Source organism: Canis lupus, chromosome 18 (assembly GCF_011100685.1).
Source record: "Canis lupus familiaris isolate Mischka breed German Shepherd chromosome 18, alternate assembly UU_Cfam_GSD_1.0, whole genome shotgun sequence".
NCBI classification, from domain to species: Eukaryota; Metazoa; Chordata; class Mammalia; order Carnivora; family Canidae; genus Canis; species Canis lupus.
Genome location: NC_049239.1, coordinates 25404573 through 25430800, shown reverse-complemented (window position 1 = coordinate 25430800; position 26228 = coordinate 25404573). Strand labels below are relative to the sequence as shown.

At 38.0% G+C, this 26228-nt stretch overlaps 1 protein-coding gene across 2 annotated transcripts in view; it reads right to left on the bottom strand.

Annotated features, from left to right (window-relative positions):
* SEPTIN14 (septin 14) overlaps window positions 1-20471 on the bottom strand; it is an 81472-nt gene extending 61001 nt beyond the window's left edge. The window contains exons 1-2 of one of the 2 annotated variants that reach the window (XM_038562872.1): window positions 20337-20471; window positions 19627-19693 (exon numbers count right to left, since the gene is read on the bottom strand). In XM_038562872.1, the coding sequence (XP_038418800.1) occupies window positions 19627-19680 (54 nt within the window). In that variant the 5' untranslated portion in view covers window positions 19681-19693; window positions 20337-20471. The remainder of the gene's footprint in view (window positions 1-19626; window positions 19694-20336) is intronic. The other variant, XM_038562871.1, reaches the window with a different exon arrangement.
* Between the last annotated feature and the right edge of the window lie 5757 nt (window positions 20472-26228).

Below are 26228 nucleotides of genomic sequence, written 5' to 3'. Positions count from 1 at the left end.
CAAATTTATATAAAGCAGAAATACCTGTAGAGAGCCCCAGCATTGACCACCAAAACATAAATGAGATAAAAGAGGGGGGCAGTTGAGAAGGAAGAGAGAATATAATCTCACAGAATGAACCAGAATGGTATTCCACTTGGTTTGGGTGCGTGCTGGTTATGTTTAGAAGGTGGTAACTCCTGCCATTGTAGAAGAAAATGAGGCAGAGAAAACAAAAAACACAAAACAAAAAGAACATATCTTGTATTTCTCCCAAAATTAAGTTGATTATGTTGAAGGGACTCCAGAAGTGGAAAATATATCTAGGACCTGTAATTGTAGAAATACGAAGTCAAAAAGGAAGAACCTCTAGTTCCATATACTGTAAATCCCTCAACTTTCCCTGGAGTTTTCCAGCGCTGCTTGGTCCAGAACTTGCTCTTCCTCTGTCCTTCCAGCTGGTCTCTGGGGGCGGGCCTGCTCTGCTGATTCTCAGGTATGTGTACCTGGGGGGGATGCCCCACCCCCTGCCAGGTGCTGGGCTCAGTGGGAGCTGCGTACCCGTGAGGACCCGGTCCCTGCCCCACCGCCAGGCACAAGGGGACACCAGGAGGAATACCAACACGGTCGGAGGCCAGCTCCCCTGGGGAACCGCCCGCAGCTTCCAGTCCGCCCTGGCCCAGGTGCTCCCGGGGAGGGGTGCTGACCCGCACACTCCAGGGCGCCAAGCGACAGGGGAGGCTTGCTGCCCTGGGTCCTCCCCACTCTCAGCTGTGCGGGGGGGGGGGGGTGTGCAGGATTCCCTCGGTTCTGGGGCCCGTGGGCTGGAATCGCGGTCCTGCCGTGGCTCCCAAGGCCGCGGGGTGCAGACGCCTCCGGCCGGAGCTGCCCACCTGACCACCCGGCCTCTCCCCGACTCCCCACCGGCACGCCCAGGCCTCCCAGAGATCAGCCCGCAGTGTGTGCTGAGCTTTCCCCTGGGTGCACTTCCTCTCTTACTGACCTCGGGAATCTGGAGGCTTCCCCGCCCCTCCCACGGTCCTGCCCCATTTCCCTAAGTGCTTTTCCCTCCAGGAGGAATCTGGTGCTGATTTTTTAAATTTCCCGCTTCTCCTGGGCTGGACTTTCCTGCCGCCCGTACCCCGTTAGCCTGGCTCTTCCCGGGGCCCCTCCCTCACTTGATTCTTTTTTATTTTACTTTTGTCTGCAAAAACCCTTCTCTCTGTAGCTTCTGACCATTCTCTCTTAAATCTCAGATTGAATTTGTAGGTGTTCAGGATGATTTGAAAGTTATCCAGGTAAGTTGGTGGAGCCAAGTGAGGTGGGGACCCTACTCCTCCACCATCTTGCCTCTATTTTATTTTATTTTTGTATATATGTTTTTCTTTCCTTTCTGGGGATCTTGTTTCTTTTAATAAGCAGAACAAAACACACTCAAGATCTACTTATTTGTTTCATTCTGTTTTGTTTCTTCTTTGAAGTTTCCTTTAAAAAAAGATTTTATTTATTTATTCATGAGAGACACACACAGAGAGAGGCAGAGACACAGGCAGAGGGAGAAGCAGGCTCCATGCAGGGAGCCTGATGTGGGACTCGAACCCAGGACTCCAAGATCACACCCTGGGCAGAAGGGGAGTGCTCAACTGCTGAGCCACCCAGGCGTCCTGAATTTTTCTTATTTTATTTTGTTTTTGATTTTTTCTATTTTTTTCTATTCTAGTTGTTATTACTGTTGTTTCTTTTTCTTTCTTGTATTCTTTTCTGGACAAAATGACAAGACAGAGAAATTTACCCCAAAAGAAAGAACAGATTGTACTCACTGCCAGCGATTTAACCAATATGGGCATAAGATGTCTGAACTAGAATTTTAAAAAATGCTTGTAGGGGCGCCTGGGTGGCTCAATCAATTAAGCATCTGCTTTTAGCCCAGGTAATGATCTCCAGGTCCTGGGACTGTACCCTGCATTGAGCACCCTGATGAGCAGGGAGTCTGCTTCTTCCTCTACCTATGCCACTCCCCCAATCCCCCTGGTGCTCTCTCTCTTTCAAGTAAGTAAATAAAGTCTTTGATGGTGAATCAAGATGGCAGAAGAGTGGGAGACCTTATTTCTTCTGATCCCTTGAACGTAACTATCAAATCATTCTGAACACCTATGAATTCAATCTGATATGTAAGAAAAGAATTGATGGAATTCTACGAATTGAAGAGACTACTTTTTCCAAGGTAGGAGTTTCAGAGAAGTGAATTCAAGGGGATATATAAGAATATATAGAGTGGAGGGTGGGGGCTTTCCAGAAACAAGCTACCAGAAAGAGAAGTAGCCACAGAGCAGAAAATCAACTTTTACATGTTTGTTTTTTTTTTTTTTCCAGTAAGAGAGATCCCTGCCTGAAAGATGCTCAGGTGGCAAAGTGGGCCAGAATGTTAGGTGGGAAATGTGGTTTCAGGATCCCTGCAGTCACAGAAGAAAAAAAAATGGGAATGCCTGATGCAGCAGAGTTACCAAGCATTGGACTGGGAAACTAGTATCAGTCAGTGAGATCAGAGCAAGTTTCTGGGGTTGGTTAGCAATAAACAGAAAACCCCTCACGCGATTGGGCAACTGCTCTCCATGTAGGGGCTCTGTAAAGGGCAGAAACATAGTGACCATCCACCTTATCCCAGGAGGGACAGCACAGGTGCATGTTGGAATATCCAACCACTCTCCATGCAGGGGCCCTACAAAGTGCAGAAACTTAGTGGCCCTCCACTTTCCCCCAGTGGGATAGGTTGCAGGTCCACACCACAGAAATCTCCAGAGTTTGGCACACACACAAGTGAAAACTACTTATCCCTGAGAGTTTACTGAACTACCAGCTGTGATCTTTCAGCTCCAGGGCAAGAGATCCAAAGCGGCCATTTTAATTTTCATCTCCCGAAAAGGCCCAGAAAGCCTTCAGGGAACAAAAGCCACAAAGAGGAACCAGAAGCAGCTTACACTGAGCCTGGCCCTCTGGCAAGGAAAGTACAACACAGCCCAGGCAAACACCCCAGAAAATCAGTGCAACAGGCTCCTCCCTGAAAAGACAAGCAGGATCCTCAGTGGAATACCAAGTTTATAGATCATTCAGAAATGCTGGGACATCTGCACTACAATATTTATAGCAGCAATGCCCACAATAGCCAAACTGTGGGAGGAGCCTAGATGTCCTTCAACAGATGAATAGATAGAGAAGATGTGATTTCTGTATACAATGGGATATTACGCAGCCATCAGAAAGGATGAATACCCTTTGATGTGGATGGAACTAGAGGATATTATGCTGAGTGAAATAAGTCAATCAGAGAAGGACAATCATCATATGGTTTCACTCAAATGGGGAATATAAGAAAGAGTGAAAGGGATTATAAGGGAAAGGAGGGAAAATGAGTAGGAAAAATTAGAGGCAAACCATGAGAGACTCAGAACTCTGGGAAACAAAGGGTTATGGAAGGGGAAGTGGGTGGGGGGATGGGATGACTGGGTGACGGGCACTGAGGAGGGCACTTGATGGGATAAGCACTGGGTGTTATACTATATGTTGGCAAATACAACTTCAATAATGTATGTATTTATTAAAATATATATTATTTATAATATAAATATATTTATTTATTGTAAATATATATTTATTAAAAAATATATATATTAAAAGAAGAAAAGAAAAAGAAAGAAAAAGAAAGAAAGAAAGAAAGAAAGAAAGAAAGAAAGAAAAAAGTTCCTGCACTAGGGGAAAATAGTATATAGAATTAGTCTTTTTTACATGCGTCTTTAGTCTTTCAGTTTAAATTTCCTGTTTCTTTTTCTTTTTTTTCTTTTCAAATAGTTTCTTTTTTATCAACTCTTTTTTTTTTTTTATATTTTTATTTATTTATTCATGATCGACAGAGAGGGAGGGAGAGAGAGAGAGAGGCAGAGACACAGGCAGAGGGAGAAGCAGGCTCCATGCACCGGAGCCCGACGTGGGATTCGATCCCGGGTCTCCAGGATCGCGCCCTGGGCCAAAGGCAGGCGCTAAACCGCTGCACCACCCAGGGATCCCCCTCAACTCTTTGTTTTTAAGTCTTTTTAACTTTCATTTCTACATTTACATTTTATATAGATATATCCTTTTTGGCTTTCTTTCTGTATTGAATTTTATTTTTGTATATATATATACATATATATTTAAAGTAGAACAAATCAAATAAACTAGGTGCTGATTATTTGAAAGAATTAATAAGATCAATAAATCCCTGGCCAAACTTATCAAAAGGAAAAAGGAGAGAATCTAAATAAATAAGATCATTAGTAAAAGAGGAGAGATAACAAACAACACAAAAGAAATACAAACAATTCTAAGAGAATACTATGAGTAACTATATGCCAACAAATTAGGCAATCTGGAACAAATGGATGCATTCCTAGAAACATTTATACTACCAAAACTGAAACAGGAAGAAATAAAAAACCTGAACAGACCCATAACAGCAAAGAAATTGGATCAGTAATCAAAAATCTCCCAACAGGGATCCCTGGGTGGCGCGGCGGTTTAGCGCCTGCCTTTGGCCCAGGGCACGATCCTGGAGACCCGGGATCGAGTCCCACGTAGGGCTCCCTCCATGGAGCCTGCTTCTCCCTCCACCTGTGTCTCTGCCTCTCTCTCTCTCTGTGTGACTATCATAAATAAATAAAAATAAAAATAAATCTCCCAACAAACAATATTCAGGGCCAGATTCACAGTGAAATTCTAATAAACATTTAAAGAATTATTAAAAAAAAAGAATTATTTATTCTTTCAATTATTCTGGAACTGTTTCAAAAAATAGAAATGAAGGGAAAACTTCCAAAGTCATTTATGAGGCCAGTGTTAACTTGTTCCCAAACCTAGACAAAGACCTATAAAAAAGGAGAATTACAGACTAAAATCCCTGATGAACATGGATACAAAGATCTCACCAAGATATTAGCCAATAGGATCTAACAGTACTTTTAAAAGGATTATTCATCATAACCAAGAGGTATTTATCCCTGGGCTGCATGGGTGGTTCAACATCCACAAATCAATCAACATGATACACCACAATAATAAGAGAAAGGATTAGAACCATATGATCCTCTTAATAGATGCAGAGAACACATCTGACAAAATACAGCATCTTTTCTTGATAAAAACCCTCCAAAATGTAAGGATAAAGGGAATGTAACTCAACATTATAAAAGCCATATATGAAAGTCCCACAGCAAATATCATCCTCAACAGGGAAAAACTAAGAACTTTTCCCCTAAGGTCAGGAATACAACAGGGATGTCCACTTTCATCACTGTTGTTCAACATAATACTGGAAGCGTTAGCCCCAGTAATCAGACAACAAAAATAAATAAAAAGCATCCAAATCAGCAAAGAGGAAGTCAAATTTTCACTCTTCACAGATGACATGATTCTATGTAGAAAACCCAAAATATTCCACCAAAAAGTTGCTAGAACTAATACAGGAATTGAGCAAAGTCACAGGATATAAAATCAATGCACAGAATTCAGTTGCATTTCTATACACTAACAATGAGGCAGAAGCAATAGAAATCAGGGAATTGATGCCATTTACAATTGCACCAAAAACCTTAAAATACCTAGGAATAAACCTAACCATTGAGGCAAAGTATCTCTACTTTAACAACTATAGAACAATTATGAAAGAAATTGAGGAATACATAAAGAAATGGAAAAACATTCCATGCTCATGGATTGTAAGAACAAATATTATTAAAATATCTATGCTACCCAAAGAAATCTATACATTCAATGCAATCCCTATCAAAATACCACCAGCATTTTTCATAGAGCTGGAACAAAAATCCTAAAATTTGTACGGAACCAGAAAAGACCCTGAATAGCCAAAGGAATAATGAAAAAGAATATCAAAGCTGTAGGCATCACAATCTCCCCCTTCAAACTTTTACAAAGCTGTGGTCATCAAGACAGTATGGTAGTGGTGCAAAAACAGACACATAGATCAATGGAACAGAATAGATAACCCTGAAATTAACTTAGCATATATGGTCAACTAATTTTTGAAAAAACAGGAAAACCATCCAATAAGAAATAGTCTCTTCAACAAATGATATTGGGAAAATTGGACAGCAACATGCAGAAGAACGAAAGTGGACCACTTTCTTACACCATACACAAAAATAAATTCAAATGAAAGACCTAAATGTGACACAGGAATCCATCATAATCCTAGAGAACACAGGAAGCAACTTCTTTGACCTAGGCTGCAGCAACTTCTTGCTGGGCATCTCTAAAGGTAATAGAAATAAAAGAAAAATTGAACTATCAGGAATTCATCAGGGTAAAAAGCTGTTGTACAGCAAAGAAAACAGTTAATTAATACTAACCTATAGAATGGGTGAAGATATTTGCAAATGTCTTATCAGATAATGGGCTAGTATCCAAAATCTATGAAAAAAACTTATCAAACTCAACAACCAAAAAAAAAAAAAAAATCCAGTCAAGAAATGGGCAGAAGACACGAACGGACTTTTCTCCAAAAAAGACACATGAAATAGACTAGGACTAAAGAAGTCCTTAACTTACAAGGGAAAACCCATTAGACTGGCTGAAGACTTCTGTATAGAAAGTTAGAAAACCAAAAGGAACTTGCATGACATATCCAAAGGACTGGATGGGAAAATATGCAGCCAAGAATATTCTATATACAAGGCTGTCATTAAGAACAGAATGAGGGATGAAGAGTTTCCCAGACAGATAAAAACTAAAGGAATTCATGACTCCTAAAACAGCCCTACAAGAAATATTAAAGGAGATTCTTTGATTAGAAAGCCAAATGTGATAAAGACAAGTATGGATCAGAGAAAATATTCAGAAACAATGACAGAGCAAGTAATGCTATGGAACTGAATGCATATCTATCAATAATTACTTTGAATTTAAATGTACTAAATGCTCCAATCAGAAGACATAGGCTATCAGAATTAATTTTTTAAAATATTTTATTTATTCATGAAAGAGAGAGAGAGAGAGAGGCAGAGAGACACAGGCAGAGGGAGAAGCAGGCTCCATGCAGGGAGCCCAACGCAGAACTCGATCCCGGGCCTCCAGGATCACACCCTGGACTAAAGGCGGCGCCAAACTGCTGAGCCACCCAGGCTGCCCCAGAATTAATTTTTTAAGAAGACCCATCTGTATGCTTCTGGCAAGAGTCTCATTTTATACGTAAAGACACTGGCAGATTGAATGTGAGAGGATGCAGAAACATTTATCATATGAATGGCTATCAGAAGAAAGCAGAGTAGCAAGATTTTAGTAGAAAACAGGACTTCAAAACAAAGTCTGTACCAAAATACAAGATAGAGCACTAAATCATAATAAAATGGGAAAGTCTAACAAGAAGGTATAACAATTGTGTGTATTTATGCACCCAACATGAGCACCCAAATATATATAAAAAGTTAACAACAAACATAAAGGGACCCATTGATAATAATACAATAATAGTTGGGGACTTTAAAACCTCACTTTGATGGACAGATCATCTAAATAGAAAATCAACAAGAAAACAATGACTTTGAATTACACACTAGACCAGATGGACTTCACAGATATATTCAGAATATTCCATTCTAAAACAGCAGCATACACTTTCTTTTTAATGCACATGGGAAATTCTCAAAAATAGATAACATACTAGTCACACAGAACATGAGAGACTCCTAACTCTGGGAAAAGAACAAGGGGTGGTGGAAAGGGAGGTGGGCAGGGGGTGAGGGTGACTGGGTGATGGACACTGAGCGGGGCACTTGATGGGATGAGCACTGGGTGTTATGCTATATGTTGGCAAATTGAACTCCAATAAAAAACAAAACAAACAAACAAAAAAAACATACTAGTCACAAATCAGGCCTCAACAAGGACAAAAAGATGGAGATCATTCCATATACATTTTCAGACCACAATGCTATGAAACTTGAAGAAAACCACAAGAAAAAGTCAAAAAAAGACTGAAAAGAACAGACTACATGGAAATTAAAGCTACTGAAAAATGAATAGGCAAACCAGGAAATAACAGAAGAAAAAAATACATAGAAAGAAATGAAAATGAAAACGCAATGGCCCATAGCCTCGGGATGATACAAAAGTGTTCCTAAGAGGGAAGTAAAGAGTAATACAGGTCTTCCTCTAGAAGCAAGAAAATCTCAAATAAACAACTTAACCTTATACCTAAAGGAGCTCAAAAAAGAACAACAAACAAGCCTATAGCCAGCAGAAGAAGGGAAAGAATAAAGATTAGGCAGAAATAAGTGATATAAAAAATAATTATAATAATAATAAAACCAATCAATGAAATCATTGGAGCTGGTTCTTTGAAAAAAAATAATAAAATTGATAAACCCCTAACCAGACTTACCAAAAAAGACAAGACAAAGGACACAAATCAATACTATCACAAATGAGAGCATAGAGATAACAACCAACACTACAGAAACACAATTATGAGAGAATATTATGAAAAACTATATCCCAACAAATTGGATAACCTGAAATGGTTAAGTTCCTAGAATATAAATTAGCAAAACCAAAACAGGAAGGAATTGAAAATTTGAACAGACCAAATAACCAGCAAAGATATTAAATCAGTAATAAAATATCTCCCAATAAACAAAAGTCCAGGGTCACATGGCTTCACAAGTGAATTCTACCAAACTTTTAAGGAAGAATTAATAGCTGTTCTTATCAAACTATTCCAAAAATTAGAAATGCTATGAAAACTTCCAAATTCATTCTCTGAGGTTAATATTAGCCTGGTACCAAGAACAGATAAAGACTCCACTAAAAAAGAGAACTATGGGTCAATATCCCTTATAAATACAGATGCAAAAATTCTCAGTAAATTACTACCAAGTGAAATCCAACAGTGCATTAAAAGAATCATTCAACACAATCCAGTGCGATTTATTCATGGTTGTAAGGGTGGTTCAATATTCACAAATCAATCAATGTGACACATCACATAAATAGGAGAAAGCATTAGAACCATATCAAAGAAAAATAGAACCATATCAGCCTTTCTTTTTTTTTCATTAACCTTTCAATAGATGCAGAAAAAGCATCTCACAAAATTTAACATCCACTCATGATAAAAGGTTCAACAAAGTAGGCTTAGGAAGAACATACTTCAACATAATAAAGGCCATCTATGAAAAAGCCACAGCTAATATCACCCTCAATGGGATAAGAAAAGTTAAGAGCTTTTCCCCTATTATCAGGAAGAAGACAGGGATATCCACTCTCAGAACTGTTGCTTAATATAGGATTAGAAGTCCTAACCACGGCAATCAGACAACAAGGAATAAAAGGCATCCAAACCAGCATGAAGGAAGTCAAACTTTCACTATTTGCAGATGATATGATACTCTGTGTAGAAAAAATGAAGGACCACCAAAAATTGTTATAACTGACATACAATATCAGTAGTCACAGGATACAAAATCAACAAGCAGAAACCTGTTACATTTCTATTCACCAATAATGAAGCAGCAGAAAGAAATCAAATAGTCAATCTCATTTATAATTGCACTGAAAACAATAAGATACCAAGGAATGAACCTCAAGAAAGAAGTGAAAGACCTGTACTTTGAAAACTATAAAACCCTGATGAAGAAGACTGAAAATGACACAAAGAAATGGAAAGACATCCCATGATCATGCATTGGAAGAACTAATATAGTTAAAATATCTATTGTGCCCAAAACAATCTACACATTTATTGCAATCCCTATCAAAATGCCAACAGCATTTGTCACAGAACTAGACTAACCTATCTTAAAATCTGTATGGAACCACAAAATAAGCAAAGCAACCTTGAAAAAGAAAACCATACCTGGAGGCATCACAATTCTGGACTTCAAGTTATGTAACAAACAGTAGCCATCAAAACAGTATGATACTAGCACAAAAATAGACACATAGATCAATGGAACAAAATAGAAACCCCAGAAATTAACAAACAACTTTATGGTGAATTAATCTTCAATAAAGCAGGAAAGAATATCCAATGGAAAAAAAGACATTCTCTTTAACAAATGGTGTTGGGAATACAGGATAGGCACATGCAAAAGAATGAAATTGGACCACTTCCTTACACCATATACAAAAATAAATTCAAAATGAATGAAAGACCTAAATATGGGTCAGGAATCCATTAAGATCCTAAAGGATAATATAGACAGTAACCTTTTTAACATCAGCTCTAGCAAAGTTAGATATAAGGCACAGGAAACGAAAGTAAACATAAACTATTGGGACTTCATCAAAATGAAAGGCTTCTGCACAGCAATGGAAATAATCAACAAAATGAAAAGGCAACCTATGGAACAACAGAAGATATTTGCAAGTGGAATATCTGATGAAGGGATAGTATCCAAAATATATAAAGAACCTATAAAACTCAACACCTGAAATGCAAACAATCCAGTTAAAATTGAGCAGAAGACATTAACAGACATTTTTTCCAAAGAAGATATCCAGATGACCACAGGAACATGCAAAAATGTTCAACATTACTCATCTTCAGGGAAATACAAATCAAAAGTGCAATGAGATATCACCTCACACCTGGCAGAAGGGCTTAAAATAACAACATAGGAAACAACAGGTTTTGGTGAGGATATGGAGAAAGGGCAGCCCTCTTACACTGTCAGTGGGAATGTAAACTGGTAAAGCCACTCTGATAAACAGTAATGGAGATTACTCAAAAAGTAAAAAAATAGAACTACTCTAAGATTCAGCAATGTACTATTAGGTATTTACACAAAGAATACCAAAATACTGATTTGAAGGGATATATGCACTGCAATGTTTACAACAATACTATCAATAATAGCCAAATTATGAAAAGAGCCCAAATGATGTCCATCGACTGATGAATGGATAAAGAAGAAATGGTATATATATTTTGTGTCATTTTCAATCTTCATCATATATATATATATATATATATATATATATATATATATAGTGGAATACTTCTCAGCCATTAAAAAGAATGAAATCTTAAAAAAAAAAAAAAGAATGAAATCTTGCCTTTGCAATGACATGGATGGAGCTAAAGAGTATTATGCTAAGTGAAATAAGTCAGTTTAGAGAAAGACAATACCATATGGAACTTAAGAAACAAAACAAATGAACATAAGGGGAAAAAAGTGAAGGAAACCAGGAAACAGACCATTAACTATAGAGAACAAACTGATGGTTATGAGGAGAGTTGGATGGGAAGATGTGATAAATAAGTGATGGGGATTAAGGAGGGCACTTGTATTTGATGAGCACCAAGTATTGTACATAAATGTTGAATCATTAAATTCTACATGTGAAATTAATATTAAACTGTGTGTTAACTAACTAGAGTTTAAATAATAGCTTGAGAGAGAAAATATGTGATATATATATGAATATCATTTATATATAATGGGATATATATATATATAGCAGAATATATATTATTTATATATATTAGAATATTACTTGGCCATGAAAAAGAATGAAGTGTTGTCATTTGCAACAACAGGGATGGATCTAAAGAGTATAAAGCTAAGTGAAATAAGCCATTATGAGAAAAACATGTATGATAGGATTTCACTTATATTTGGAATTTAAGAAAAAAAACACACACAAAAAAGACAAGCAAAAAAAAAGACTCCTAAGTACAGAGAGAAAAGTGGTGGTTATCAGAAAAGGAGTAGGGAAACACATGAAATAAGGAAAAGGGACTAAGAGTACATTTATCATTATGAGAACTGAGAACCGAGTAATGTATCAAATCGTTGAATCATATTATATACCTGAAATTAATATAACACTATATTAATTATACTTTGATAAAAACTATTAAGTGAGTATAGTTAAGCCTTGAATTCCAATACAGGAGAGAAATTATATTTTTTTAAAATCTGGGCATCTTGGGTACCTGGGTGGCTCAGTGATTGAGCATCTGCCTTTGGCTCAGGTCATGATCCAAGGGTCCTGGGATGGAGTTTCACATGAAGCTTCCTGAAGGGAGCCTGCTGCTCTCTCTGTCTATGTCTCTGCCTCTCTGTGTCTCTCATTAATAAATAAATAAAATCTAAAAAAACCTAGATATTCACACATATTGATGGTTATAGTATAAATTGGCATAATATCTTTATAGAGTGATTTGGTCATTATGATAAAATTTTAAATTGTGTTTAATTTCTGACCCAACATTTCCATTTGTAGCAAAGTATTCAAACATATACATGAAGAAGCACATAGAAAGATATTCAATGCAGCATTATACAGAATTCAGAAGAAGAAAGGAGGAGGATGAGGAGATGGGGGGGGTGGAAACAGAAGTTACCTTACTGCTACCTAGAAGGGATCAGTTATTGAAGAAAAGTACATTCAGGGCAGCCCCGGTGGTGCAGTGGTTTAGCACGGCCTGCAGCCTGGGGTGTGTTCCTGGAGACCCGAGATCGAGTCCCACGTCAGCTCCCTGCATGGAGCCTGCTTCTCCCTCTGCCTGTCTCTCTGCCTCTCTCTTTCTGAATAAATAAATAAATAAATCTTTAAAAAAAAGTACATTCATAACAGCTCTGTACCTGGAAGTAGGGAGCTATTAAGAAGAATAAGGTTGGAGGAGGGGGAAGATAGTGGAAAAATAGGGGTCCTCAATTCACCTGGTCCCACAAACTTACCTAGATAACTTTCAAAACATCCTGAACACCTACAAATTCGACCTGAGATTAAAGAAAGAACAGCCGGAACACTACAGAGAGAAAAGTTTTCACTTTCAACAAGGTAGGAAGGCGAAAAAATAAAAATAAAATGAAATAGGATAAAGTGGGGGAGGGAATAAAATAAACTGAAAAAAGATGGGGAGGCTAAAGCAGAGGAGTGAAAGCCTCCAGAGCAGGAAAGCCCAGCCCTGGAAAAGTGGGAACTTAAAAATCCTCATGGGAATTTTCCCTGATGGAAAAGTGCTCAGCAGGGAAATCGGTCAGGACCTCAGGAGGGTCAGGGAAGTCTCCAGATTCCCCAGGGGTCACTATGAGAGGAGGAGCATGGGGGGAGCTCACTGCACACCTATGGCCCATCTTGGTAAAGGGCTGGAGTGCACAGCCCTCTGGGGCATCGGGGAGAAGTCAGTGGGTCAGGCAGGGGCTCCAGACAGAGGTGGCTGAGCCCCAATAGCCACGGGGGCCATGCCCTGGGAGCACGGGTCCAGCCCACAGGCCCCAGATCCCCGGGTGCCGAGCAGACACAGCCCAGGATCCTGCACTCTCCCTGGGACAGCAGAGGTGGGGAGGGCACAGGACAGTGAGGACTCTCCTGTTGTGGGCCCCCCGAGCTGGGCAAGTCAGCAGGCCCTGCCCCCAGAAGACCAACTGGAAGGACAGAGGAAGAGCAAGTTCTGGACCAAACAGCACTGGAAAGCTTCAGGACTGAGGAAAAATAATATATATAACTAGAGGGTCCTTATTTATATTTCTTTTATATTTCTTTTTAATAATGACTTGTTTTTAATCAGACTAAAAGTTTCCAATATTTATTCTCTTTTCTCACTTTAATATTTTAACAGCTCTTTAAGTTTTTTTCTTTTTGACTTTCATATTTCTACAATTACATGTATTAGATAGATTTTTCACTTCTAGATTCCCTTCAACATACTCAATTTAATTTTGGTAGATATACAAGATATGGGTTTTTATTTTGTGTTTTTCTTTTTTTTTTCTTCTGCCTTGTTTTGTTTTACAATGGTGGAAGTTAATACCTTCTAAAACATGACCAGTATGCACCCAGAACCAAGTGGAACACTGTGCTCATTCATTCTGTGAGATTGTATTCTCTCTTCCTTCCCATTCTGCTCCCCTCTTTTATCTTGTTTATGTTTTGGTGGTCAATGTTGGGGCTTTCTATAAGTATTGGTGGTTTATATAAATTTGGGATTGAGCATCTTCTAACATACATAACAAAATACACTCTGAACCAAAAGGATCACCCTCTAGGACCTCTCAGATTGACTACATTCTCTCTCCACTACCACTACTTCACCATCACCATCTCGCCAGCCCCCGTTTCTTTTTTTTCTCTTTTCCCACTTTCCTTTACTTTTTCTTTTTTCTTTTTCTTTGTGGATTTTGGCCTTTTAGTTTTACTACTTTGTTTTAAAATTTATTTTCCACTTTAGTTGTCCTTTTGTTTTATTTTGTTCTGTTTCTCTTTTTTAGCTCCTGGCCTCTGACCTCTTCAGAATCATCTAGGGTGCATTTTACTTAGGTCGTGGTTCATATTTTTGACTCATCCCGCTCATACAGACACTCTGCACTGGACAAAATGACTAGAAGGAAGAATTCACCATAAAAGAAAGAACTGGAATAATGCCCTCTGCCACAGAGTTACAGAATTTGGATTTCAATTCGATGTCAGAAAGTCAATTCAGAAGCACAATTATAAAGCAAAAAGGAATCTAGAGACTTCATTACTGCAGGATTGAGATCTAATCAGGCCGAAATTAAAAATATATTAAAAGAGATGCAATCCAAACTGAATATCCTAACTACTAGAGTTAATGAGGTGGAAGAGAGAGTGAGTGACATATGAGACAAGTTGGTGGTGAGGAAGGAAGCTAGGAAAAAGAAAAAAACAATTAATAAACCATTAAAAGGCTTCAGGAAATAAATGATAGCCTGAAAAGGAAGAATCTACATATAACTGGGGTTCCAGAGGATGCTGAGAGGGAAAGAAGATCACAAAGTATATTTGAACAAATCATAGCTGAGAACTGGGCTAATCTGAGGAAGGAAACAGGCATTCAGATCCAAGAGATAGAGAGGACCTCTCCACCCAAAGTCAAGAATAACCACTCAACACCTCACATTTAATAGTGAAACTTGCAAATTCCAAAGATAAAGATAAAATCCTTAACGCAGAGAGACAAGAGATTCTTAACTTATATGGAGAGAAATATTAGATTAACAGCAGACCTCTCCACAGACACCTGGAAGCCATAAAGGGCTGGCAGGATATAGTCAGGGTCCTAAATGAGAGGAACATGCAGCCAAGAATACTCTATCCAGCAAGACTGTCTTTCAGAATAGAAGGAGACAGCTTCCAGGACAGGTGGACACTGAAAGAATATGTGATAAGCAAACCAGCTCTGCAAGAAATATTAAAGGAGGACCCTGTAAAAGAAAGAGGAAACCCAGAGAAACAATCCACAAAAACAGACTGAATAGGTATTATAATGACACTAAATTCATATCTTTCAATAGTTACTCTGAACGTGAATGGGCTAAATGATCCCATCAAAAGATGAAGGGTATCAGACTCGATAAAAAAGCAAGACTCATCTGTTGGCTGTCTACAAGAGATTCATTTTAGATCTAAGGACACCTCCAGACAGAAAAGGAAAGGGTGGAGAACCATTTACCATTCAAATGGTCCTCAAAAGAAAGCTGGGCTGGCAATCCTCATAGCAGATAAATTAAAGTTTATCCCAAAGACTGTAGTAAGAGATGAAGAGGGACACTATATCATACTTAAAGGGTCGATCTAACAAGAAGACCTAACAATCATGAATATTTATATCCCTAATATGGAAGCTGCCAAGTATATCAAACAATTAATAACCAAAAGTAAAGACATACTTAGATAATAATACACTAATTGTAGGAGACTTCAACATGGCACTTTATGCAAATGACAGATATTCTAAGCACAAAATCACCAAAGAAACAGGGCTTTAACTGATACACTGGACTAAATAGATTTCACAGATGTATGCAGAAAGTTTTCTATTTCCTTCCCAATGCAACTGAATACACATTCTTCTCAAGTTCACATGGAACTTTCTTGAGTACAGACCACATACTGGGTTACAAATCAGGTATCAACCAATACCAAAAGATTGGGCTTGTCCCCTACATATTTTAAGACCACACTGCTTTGAAACTAGAACTCAATCTCAAGAAGATATTTGGAAGAAACCAAAACACATGGAAGTTAAAGAGCATCCTGCTAAAAGATGAATTGGTCAACCAGAAAATTAGAGAAGAATTAAAAAGATCCATGGACACGAATAAAAATGAAGATACAACCATTCAAAATCTTTGGGGTACAGCATAAATGGTCTTAAGAGTGAAATACATTGCAATATGAGCCACTCTGTAAAAATTGGAAAAACACAAATACACAAGCTAACCTTGCATCTAAAGGAATTGGAGAAAGAACAGCAAGTAAGGCATTCACCAAGAGGACGAAGAGAGATAATAAAGATTTAAGCAGAACTCAGTGAAATAGAGACCAGAAGAACTGTAGAACAGATCAACAAAACCAGGAGTTGGTTCTTTGAAAGAATTAATAAGATAGATAAACCCCTAGCAAGCCTTATGAAAGGAAAGAGAAAGACTCAAATTAACAGAATCATGAATGAAAGAGGAGAGATCACAACCAATACTAAGGAAATACAAATGATTTTAAAAATGTATTAAGAGCAGCTAGTGCCAACAAATACAGAAATCTAGAAGAAATGGATGCATTTCTAGAAAACCACAAATTACTAACTGGAAAGGAAGAAATAGAAATATGAACCGGCCAGTAACCAGTGAGGAAATGAATTAGCCATCAAACACCTCCCAAGACATAAAAGTCTAGGGCCAGATGGCTTCCCATGGGAATTCTATCAAATGTTTAAAGAAGATATAATACCTATTCAAAAAAAGATGGTCCGAAGGATAGAAAGGGATGGAATACTTCTAAACTCAGTATATGAGGACACCATAACCTTGATTTCAAACCAAACAAATACCACATAAAAAAGGAGAATTATAGACCAATGTCCTTGATGAACTCGGATGCAAAAATTCTCACCAAGATACTAGCCAATAGGATCAAACAGTACATTAAGAAGATTATTCTCCATGTCCAAGTGGGATTTAAACCCAGGATTCAAGGTTGGTTCAACACTCATAAAACAACAGGATAGATTATATCAACAAGAAAATTAAAAAAGACAAGAACTATATGATCCTCTCAATAGATGCAGAGAAAGCATTTGACAAAATACAGCATCCATTCCTGATCAAAACTCTTCAGAGTGTAGGGATAGAGGGACATTCCTCAACATCTTAAAAGCCATCAGCAAATATCCTTCCCAATGGGGAAACACTGGGAGCCTTTCCCCTAAGATCAGGAACACGACAGGGATGTCCACTCTCACCACTGCTATTCAACATAGTACTAGAAGTCCTCGCCTCAGCATTCAGACAACAAAAAGAAATAAAAGGCATTCAAATTGGCAAAGAAGAAAGTCTAACTCTCCCTCTTTGCAGATGATACGATACTGTACATATAAAACACAAAAGAAACAAACAATCCAATCATGAACTGTGCAACAGATATGAACAGAAATTTCACCAAAGAAGACATAGACATGGCCAACAAGCACATGAGAAAATGCTCTGCATCACTGGCCATCAGGGAAATACAAATCAAAACCACAATGAGATCCCACCTCACACCAGTGAGAATGGTGAAAATTAATAAGACAGGAAACAACAAATGTTGGAGAGGATGTGGATGTGGAACCCTCTTGCACTGTTGGTGAGGATGTGAACTAGTGCAGCCACTCTGATATACTCTGTGCAGGTTCCTCAAAAAGTTAAAAATAGAACTACCTTACAACCCTGCAATTGCACTACTAGGGATTTACCCCAAAGATACAGATGCAGTGAAACACCGGGACACCTGCACCCCAATGTTCACAGCAGCAATGTCCACAATAGCCAAACTGTGGAAGGAGCCTCGGTGTCCATTGAAAGACAGATGGATAAAGAAGGTGTGGTCTATGTATAAAATGGAATATTTCTCAGCCATGAGAAAGGTGAATCACCACCATTTGCTTCGACGTGGATGGAACTGGAGGATATTATGATGAGTGAAGTAAGTCAATCATAGAAGGACAATCATTATATAACCATACGAGGAATATAAAAAATAGTGAAAGGGATTATGAGGGAAAGAAGGAGAATGAGTAGGAAAAATTAGAGAGGGGGACAAACTCTGAGAGTCTCCTAACTCTGGGAAATGAACAAAAGTTTGTGGGAGATGGGTGGGGGTTGGGTAACAGGGTGACAAGCACTGAAGAGGGCACTTGATGGGTGATCACTGGGTGTTTTACTATATGTTTGCAAATTAAACTTCATTAGAAACTAAAACAAAAAGCAAAGAATAAGGTTGATCTGTTTGGTGGTCTGAAAAGTTGTCCAAAAATTAGTTATTGCTGAGGAAAAAACAAACAAGCCTAGATTGAGAAAAGTTTTTCTCTTTCCTACTGTTTGAGCATGATATTTTTAATATTTAAATGTGAGAATAAACTAAGGTGCCAATTGCAAAAGCGTTAAATAAAATGGACTGTAAGATTACTTCCTAAAGTGTGTATCACAAGCATTTATGTATCAGATTTTATCAGTTTGACTATTGGCTTTTGGCATCCCTTCTAATTCTAAAATTTTATTATTTTAATATCATGTAAACAAAGGAGTGTTCACCATGATTTAATGCAAAAGGGTAGCCAAAAATAATATGGAATGGACATGTCAGTGGTTTCATTTCTGAATATGAACTTGACAGTAGTTTAAAAAGCAGTGAAGATGAAAGGTGGATCAGTTGTGATTTTAAAAGTGTGACTGATAGAAAAAGATTGTATAAGCCATTCCCACCAAAGGAGTATCAGTGAGAAGGAGAAAAGGAAAAACATTGTATTTTGGATATAAAGAAAGCTGCATGTTTGGAGGAAGAGAAAATACCAGGAAGGAGGCATTAGTTATTAAGACATAAATGAACACTATTTAACATAGATCAATACTCATGTATACCTTTGAAATTCTGCTCAAAAAGAATTCTAAAGCCAAGTTTTCATCTATTTTGACATACTACTCTCTGTTTTAGTGTAAATTTTTATGTGAATTATTATATGTTGTCCCTGGCACAGAGGATCATCTTAAAATGAAACTTAGCAAAGAAATAAACAAGTAATCACCCAATCACTTCCTAAAATGATTTCATTTAAAAGTTATTATTGGGATCCCTGGGTGGTGCAGCGGTTTGGCGCTTGCCTTTGGCCCAGGGCGCGATCATGGAGACCCGGGATCAAATCCCATGTCACGCTCCCGGTGCATGGAGCCTGCTTCTCCCTCTGCCTATGTCTCTGCCTCTGTGTGTGTGTGTGTGTGTGTGTGTGTGTGTGTGTGTGTGACTATCATAAAAAAAATAAAAATAAAAGTTATTATCATAACATAAATTTCTACAAGTACCCGCATCAAAATAATACTCTTCACCTAAGAGGAGGCTCTTGAGTTTTAATTTTTTATTCTTTGGTGTTCTCTTTTGCACTACTAAAACAGTCTGCAAACTCAAGAAATAAGCAACAGTTATTTAAACCATCATTGATATTTAACTCCAATCAATATAAAAGTTAATTCATGTGCAAACAACAAACATGAGTCTTTATCATCTATGCTTATATTATTTTACTGAGTCAATATTTTAAAAATACCCAATCTCATTAAAGTACAAAATGAAAAGTTCTATTTGAAAGATATACTCAACCATATCTTCATCATGGGGTATTTGTATGGGCATACACATTGGTTTTTCTGCCATACCAGGCTGAAAGCTGAAAATGAAAAAACAAAAGTCTTTTAAAAATTACTTTAGAATGCTAGATACATTTAATATATTTTTATATCAGTAAGGGAGTCTAATAGGACATTCAGATTTTGAATTTCAGTCCACACAATTGATCTGTTTTAAATTGTGGCTGTTTTGCTAGACAGGATCCTATCTAATAAATAAAATGTAATATTTAACTTACACTCTATATGATACATTTAATCATAAACATGCAAAATCATCCAAAGAAATGTAAACTCTCTTTTGAAATCAAGACAACAGGGAGCATTCTTATTTAAAGTACTATCTGGGTGCAAAATAGCTAATTTTGCTTTAAAATGTGCTTAAAAGAACCAGGAAAGCACATAATTACTTAACTTTCTACAGTAGCTTACCAGGGAAGACTAAGGTGCCACAGGATACTTATGCAAGAAGAATTGGGAAAGAAGAGCTGATAAAATCTAAACAAGTCCCTTAGTGAACTAAATTAATAATAATTGTCATTTATGAAGCTCTTATGCACCTAGCATTGTGCTGGTGCTTATGTGCTTCAGCTCCTTTAATCCTCATAGTAGGTAGATATATACATATTTTGTTGCCATATGCCAAGTGAGAAAATTCAGAGTCAGAAAAATTAAGTAACTTACTTGCTCACAATTTCAACTATGCAGCAGACACAGGTCTGAACTGACTTCAAAGCTGGTGTTCTTTCTACTGTCCCAAGTTATGGACCAAATATTCATTATGTTTGCAACACTGTTTGCAACTCCCTGGAACAAGGGAGGAGAGGACTAAGGTGCATGTTGTGCTGATTTCTAAGCAGAACTGCCTGAGAAGGACATGCTACCCTACTTTTGAGTCAGCACAAAGATATAAGAATATGAGGAATGATTTAAAAGGAAATATTATATACAAATATAGAAAAAGAAAAGCAGAACCAAAGAATATCTCTGTACCATGGTTTCTTCACTAATAATCCTGAGGATTATTTCTCTTTTGTATATATATTAACCTCATTTTTTTCTTTTATACCTAATATTGTCCTCTAATGCAGATAGATAATGTTCTGTTTTATGGTATGATTTAGTCCAGTATATATGTAGGTTCTATCTGACTTAGCAGAACTTTAATGATAGGTATTGCAGTGATTTCCAGTCTTTAACTGCAATCAACAACACATATCTAAACCACTAAAAATAAGTGTTTCTTAACTTCTTCTGCCTAATCTTCCTCAGAATTTGAAATAAATTACTATAAATTCAAGTATCTCAAGTTTTAGTTAGGCAGATGAAAAAGTTCTGGAGATCTACTCTATAGCATGGTGATTGTAGTTAATAATACTGTATTGCATACTTGAAATTTGTTAAAAGAGTAGTTCTTAAGTATTCTTCACACACACAATGGTAACTGTGAGGTGATGTATATGTTAATTAGCTTTATAGGGATAATCATTTCACAATGTATATGTATCTCAAAATATCATATTGTACACCTCAAATATATAGTTTTTGTCAGTCACATCTTAATAAAGCTTAAAAAAAGAGACAAATATTTTCAGAAAAATAGCATTTCTAACTGCTAAGTTTTTGTAAGCCTATACAAGATGGCTTGAAAACTACAAGTTATCTTGCATTTTTTTAAAGATTTTATTTATTTATTCATGAGAGAGAGAGAGAGGCAGAGACACAAGCAGAGGGAGAAGCAGGCCTCACGCAGGGAGCCCGACGGGACTCGATCCCAAGTCCCCAGGATCGCGCCCTGGGCCAAAGGCAGGCACCAAACCACTGTGACACCCAGGAATCCCTCTCTTGCATTATAAAACCTAATTAACCTTAAACAAATTAGAGCTTACTTATGTCACATAAGCCTTGAGCAAAAATTCTCAAAGTATGTTCCCTAAGACTCTGGGAATCACTGACACTCTTTCAGAGAATTCATAAGGTCAAAATTTTTTCTAATGATATGAAGGTGATTTGGTTTTTCTAATGTGTTGACATTTGCACTGATGGTTCTAAAGCAATGGTAGGCAAAACTGCGGCTACTTTAATCAAGGCAGTAGCACCAAACTGTATTATTAGTCATTGTGTTAGTCACTTCACACATTCACAGGAAAAGAAATAGAAGGTGAATACCCATAAATATTTGTACTATACAAATATGATGGATGTCTTAGGTAAAACAAGTTATATGATTGTGAGAAATAACTCCTTTTGTCAAGGAACACAATTTTCTTTGAAAAAAACAACTGATAATTAGTTTTCAGACTTTTTAAAATATATCTAGGACATTTTCTCGAAAATAAATAAAATGGGGACACCTGGATGGCGCAGCGGTTGAGTGTCTGCCTTTGGCTCAGGTCATGATCCCAGGGTCCTGGGATTGAGTCCCACATCAGGCTCTCCATGGGGAGCCTGCTTCTCCTAGTGCCTATGTCTCTGCCTGTCTCTCATGAATAAATAAAATAAAATCTTTTAAAAAAAGAAAATGGATAAAATGTGCTTTGTAACATGAAGGAAAATAACTGGAAATACACACTGCAAATAGTAAAATTTGAGTCCTTAAGTTTTTAGTGAATTTATGTATACCATCATGATCCTGACAGATTCCTTAATGCTTACAAATATTAGTGATAATATTAACAAATATAAAATGTTGATATTGTATAATGAAGTATGTCAGCATTAAATAGACTAGGTCTTCCAACTATTGACATTTGAGGTTGTATAATTCTTTGTTGTGAAGGGGCTATAAGATGTTTAGCAGCATCTCAGGCCTCTACTTAGTTAGACAGCATTAGAAAGCCTTGAGTGTGACAACCAAACCTGTTTCCAGACATTGCCATATTTCCTAAAGGGCAAAATCACCTCCAGCTAAGAAACACTGGGTTGCATATCCCAATAAACAGATATTTTCCAAATGACTGATACATTACATTACAAAGTAATACATGAGTTTAAGATCCATTTGGAGAGTGAGATAGAATAACAAATTTTAATGTAACAAAACAAAAAAATTAATATGGTTTCAGATTCTTCATTGCTGCCAATCTTGTCACATTTTGGTGGACTATCAAAGAAAAACATTAACAATTATGTGAGAAAACTGGGACACCTGGGTGGCTCAGTGGTTGAGCGTCTGCCTTCAGCTCTGGGCATGATCCTGGGGTCCTGGGATCGAGTCCTGCATCAAGCTCCCCCCCACCCAGGGATCCTGCTTCTCCCTTTGCCTATGTCTCTGCCTCTCTCTTTGTGTCTCTCATAAATAAATAAAATAAAATCTTTTAAAAATTATGTGGAAAAACTAAGTATTCCTTTCTTCCAACTACATATCTATATGAAACCATATTTTCTTCAGAAACATCAACCAAAGCAACATATTTCAAGAGATTGAATGTAGAAGCAGATTCAGTCATTGAGCTGTCCTTTTATCTTTCCCCTTTTTTTAAGTTAGAATATAGATAATGTAAAATTTACCATTTTAAGTTCAGTGGTATTCAGTAAATTCACAGTGTTATATAATCATCATCACCTTTCATCTCCAGAACTCTTCATTTTCTCAAACTGACTATACTCATTAAACAGTAACTGGCCATCCCATCCCCTTCACTGCAACCCCCACCCCTAGCAAATTTCTGTATTTACTGTGAATGTCAGAATTTGGATACTCTAGGTATCCTATATAAGTGGAATCATACAATATTTGTCCTTTTGTGACTGAATTATTTCACTTATTTTAATGTCTTCAAGATTCATCCATGTTGTAGCATCTGTCAGAATTTTCTTCCTTTTACAAAATTTTTAATTTAAATTAAATTTAGTTAATGTATAGTGTATTATTAGTTTCAGGGGTAAAACTTAGTGATTCATCAGTTGCATATTACAACAGTGCTCATTACGTATAATTTTCTTCCTTTTAAAGACTGAATGATATTCCATAGCATGCACATACCACATTTTATCTATCCATTCATCTGTCAATGGACACTGGGTCTCTTCCACATTTTTGCTATTGTAAACAATGTTGCAATGAACATAAAAACTCAAATAACTCTTTGAGACCCTGATTTCAATGTGGGAGGGGGTATATGCCCAGAAGTAGAAGTGCTTGATTATATTGTAATTCTGTTTAATTATTGAAAAACTTGCTTAACTGTATTCCACAGTACATGCACCAATTTACATTTCCACTAGTAATGCACTAATGTTCCAATTTCTCCATATCATTCCCAACTTGTACTTTCTGTTTTTTGAATAGTAGCCATCCTAGTGAGTATGAAGTGGCATCTTATGGTTTTGATTTGCATTTCCCTAAAAATTAATGATGTTGAATACTTTTTCATGTACTTATTGGCTATTTGTATACCATGTTTAAAGAAATGTCTATTCAACCCCCTTTGTCCACTTTTAAATCTGATTGTCTCTTATTTGTTGTTGACTTGTAGGAGTTTTTGTATATTCTGGATATTAATCTTTTATCAGATATAATTATTTTCAAGTAATTTCTCCCATTTGGTTGTCTTTTCACTCTATTAATAGTGTCCTTTGATCTACAAAAGTATTAAATAATGTTGGGATCTGATTTTTTGTTGTTGTTGCATGTGCTTTTGATATCAAATGCAAGAAACCATTTCCAAGAGCATGTCATGAAGTTATACCCCTATTGTTTCTTAAGACTTTTATAATTTTAGCTCTCACGTTTAAGTATTTGATCCTTTTTGAGTTAATTTTGGTAAATGGTGGAAGGTGAGCATCCAACTTTATTCTTTGGCATATGAATATCCAGATTTCCCAACACTCTTTGTTGAAAAATCATTCTTTACCATTGAATGCTTTTGGGACTGTAGTTAAAAACCACTTAAGGGGAGGGGGGCAAGATGGCGGAGGAGTAGGGTCCCCAAGTTACCTGTCCCCACAAACTTACCTAGATAACTTTCAAATCATCCTGAAAACCTATGAATTCGACCTGAGATTTAAAGAGAGGACAGCTGGAATGTACAGAGAGAAGAGTTTGCACTTCTAACAAGGTAGGAAGGCAGAAAAGAAAAATAAAAAAGAATCAAGTGGGGAAGGGACCCCCGCGAGGAGCCAGGCTAAAGCCGGGCAGCAAAGCCTCTGGGGCCGGAAAGCCCAGTCCTGGAGGAGCGGGGACTTAAAAATCCACACCAGATACTAACCGGATGGAAAGGCACTTAGCAGGAAAACTGAGCAGAACCGCAGGAGAGACAGTGGAGTCTCCAGTCTCCCAGGGTCACTAACAGAGGAGGTGCACCCTGGGAAAGAGCACGCCACAGACTGAAGGCCAAGCTCGGTAAAGGGCTGGAGCGCCCGCCCAGCGGGACGTCAGGAGAAGCTCAGGCTGCAGCTCCGGATGGGGGTGGGGGGCAGAAGGGGCTGCGCCCTACTGCCTTTGGAAACCACAGCCCCAGGAGCACGATTCTGGCAGCGCAGGCCCTGGATACCAAGGCACCCCGGGACACAGTCCAGGATCCTGCGCTCCCCCAGACAGGTGGAAGCGGGGAGGGCCCAGGACAGCGAGGACTCTCCTGCTGCCAGGTGCCCGTAAGCTGTGCAGATCAGCATCCCCCAGCCCCCAGAGAATCCAGGCCAGTGAGAACAGGGAGACTGTGGTATTACTGCAGGAGCTGATTTCAGGGCTGGAGACCTGGCTGCCAGCAGTGTTGCTATTCCTCCTGGTGTCACCCCCTGCCTAGGGGGGTGGAAGGGGACAGGGACATCACAGGGTACACAACTCCCACTGAGTCCAACACCCGGCAGGGGTCAGGGCATATCTCTGAGGTACATAAACCTGAAAATCAGCACAGCAGCGCCTCCCCCCCCCCCCCCCCCCCCCCCCCCCCCCCCCCCCCCGCCCCACAAGACCAGCTGGAAGAATAGGGGAAGAGCAAGTTCTTGACCCAGCAGCACTGGAAAGCTCCAAGGTAAGTCAAGGGATTTACAGTATATAGAATCAGAAGATACTCCTTTATTTTTTTCCTTTTGTTTTCTTCCTTTTTCCAGTAGAACTCATTTTTAGCCACTCTGCACTGAGTAAAATGACTAGAAAGAAGAACTCACCACAAAAGAAACAATCAGAAACAGTATTCTCTGCCACAGGTTACCAGATTTGGATTAAAATTCAGTGTCAGAAAGCCAATTCAGAAGCACAATTATAAAGCTACTGGTGGCTCTGGAAAAAAGCATAAAGGATTCAAGAGACTTCATGACTGCAGAATTTAGATCTAATCAGGCTGAAATTAAAACTCAGTTAAATGAGATGCAATCCAATGGAGGTCCTAATGATGAGGGTTAATGAGGTAGAAGAAAGAGTGAGTGAGATAGAAGACAAGTTAATAGGAAGGAAGGAAGCTGAGGAAAAAGAGAAAAACAATTAAAAGACCACAAGGAAAGGCTAAGGGAAATAAATGAGCCTCAGAAGGAAAAGTCTAGGTTTAATTGGGGTTCCAAAGGGCACCAAGAGGGAAAGAAGACTAGAAAGCATATTTGAACATATCATAGCTGAGAACTTCCCTAACTTGGGGA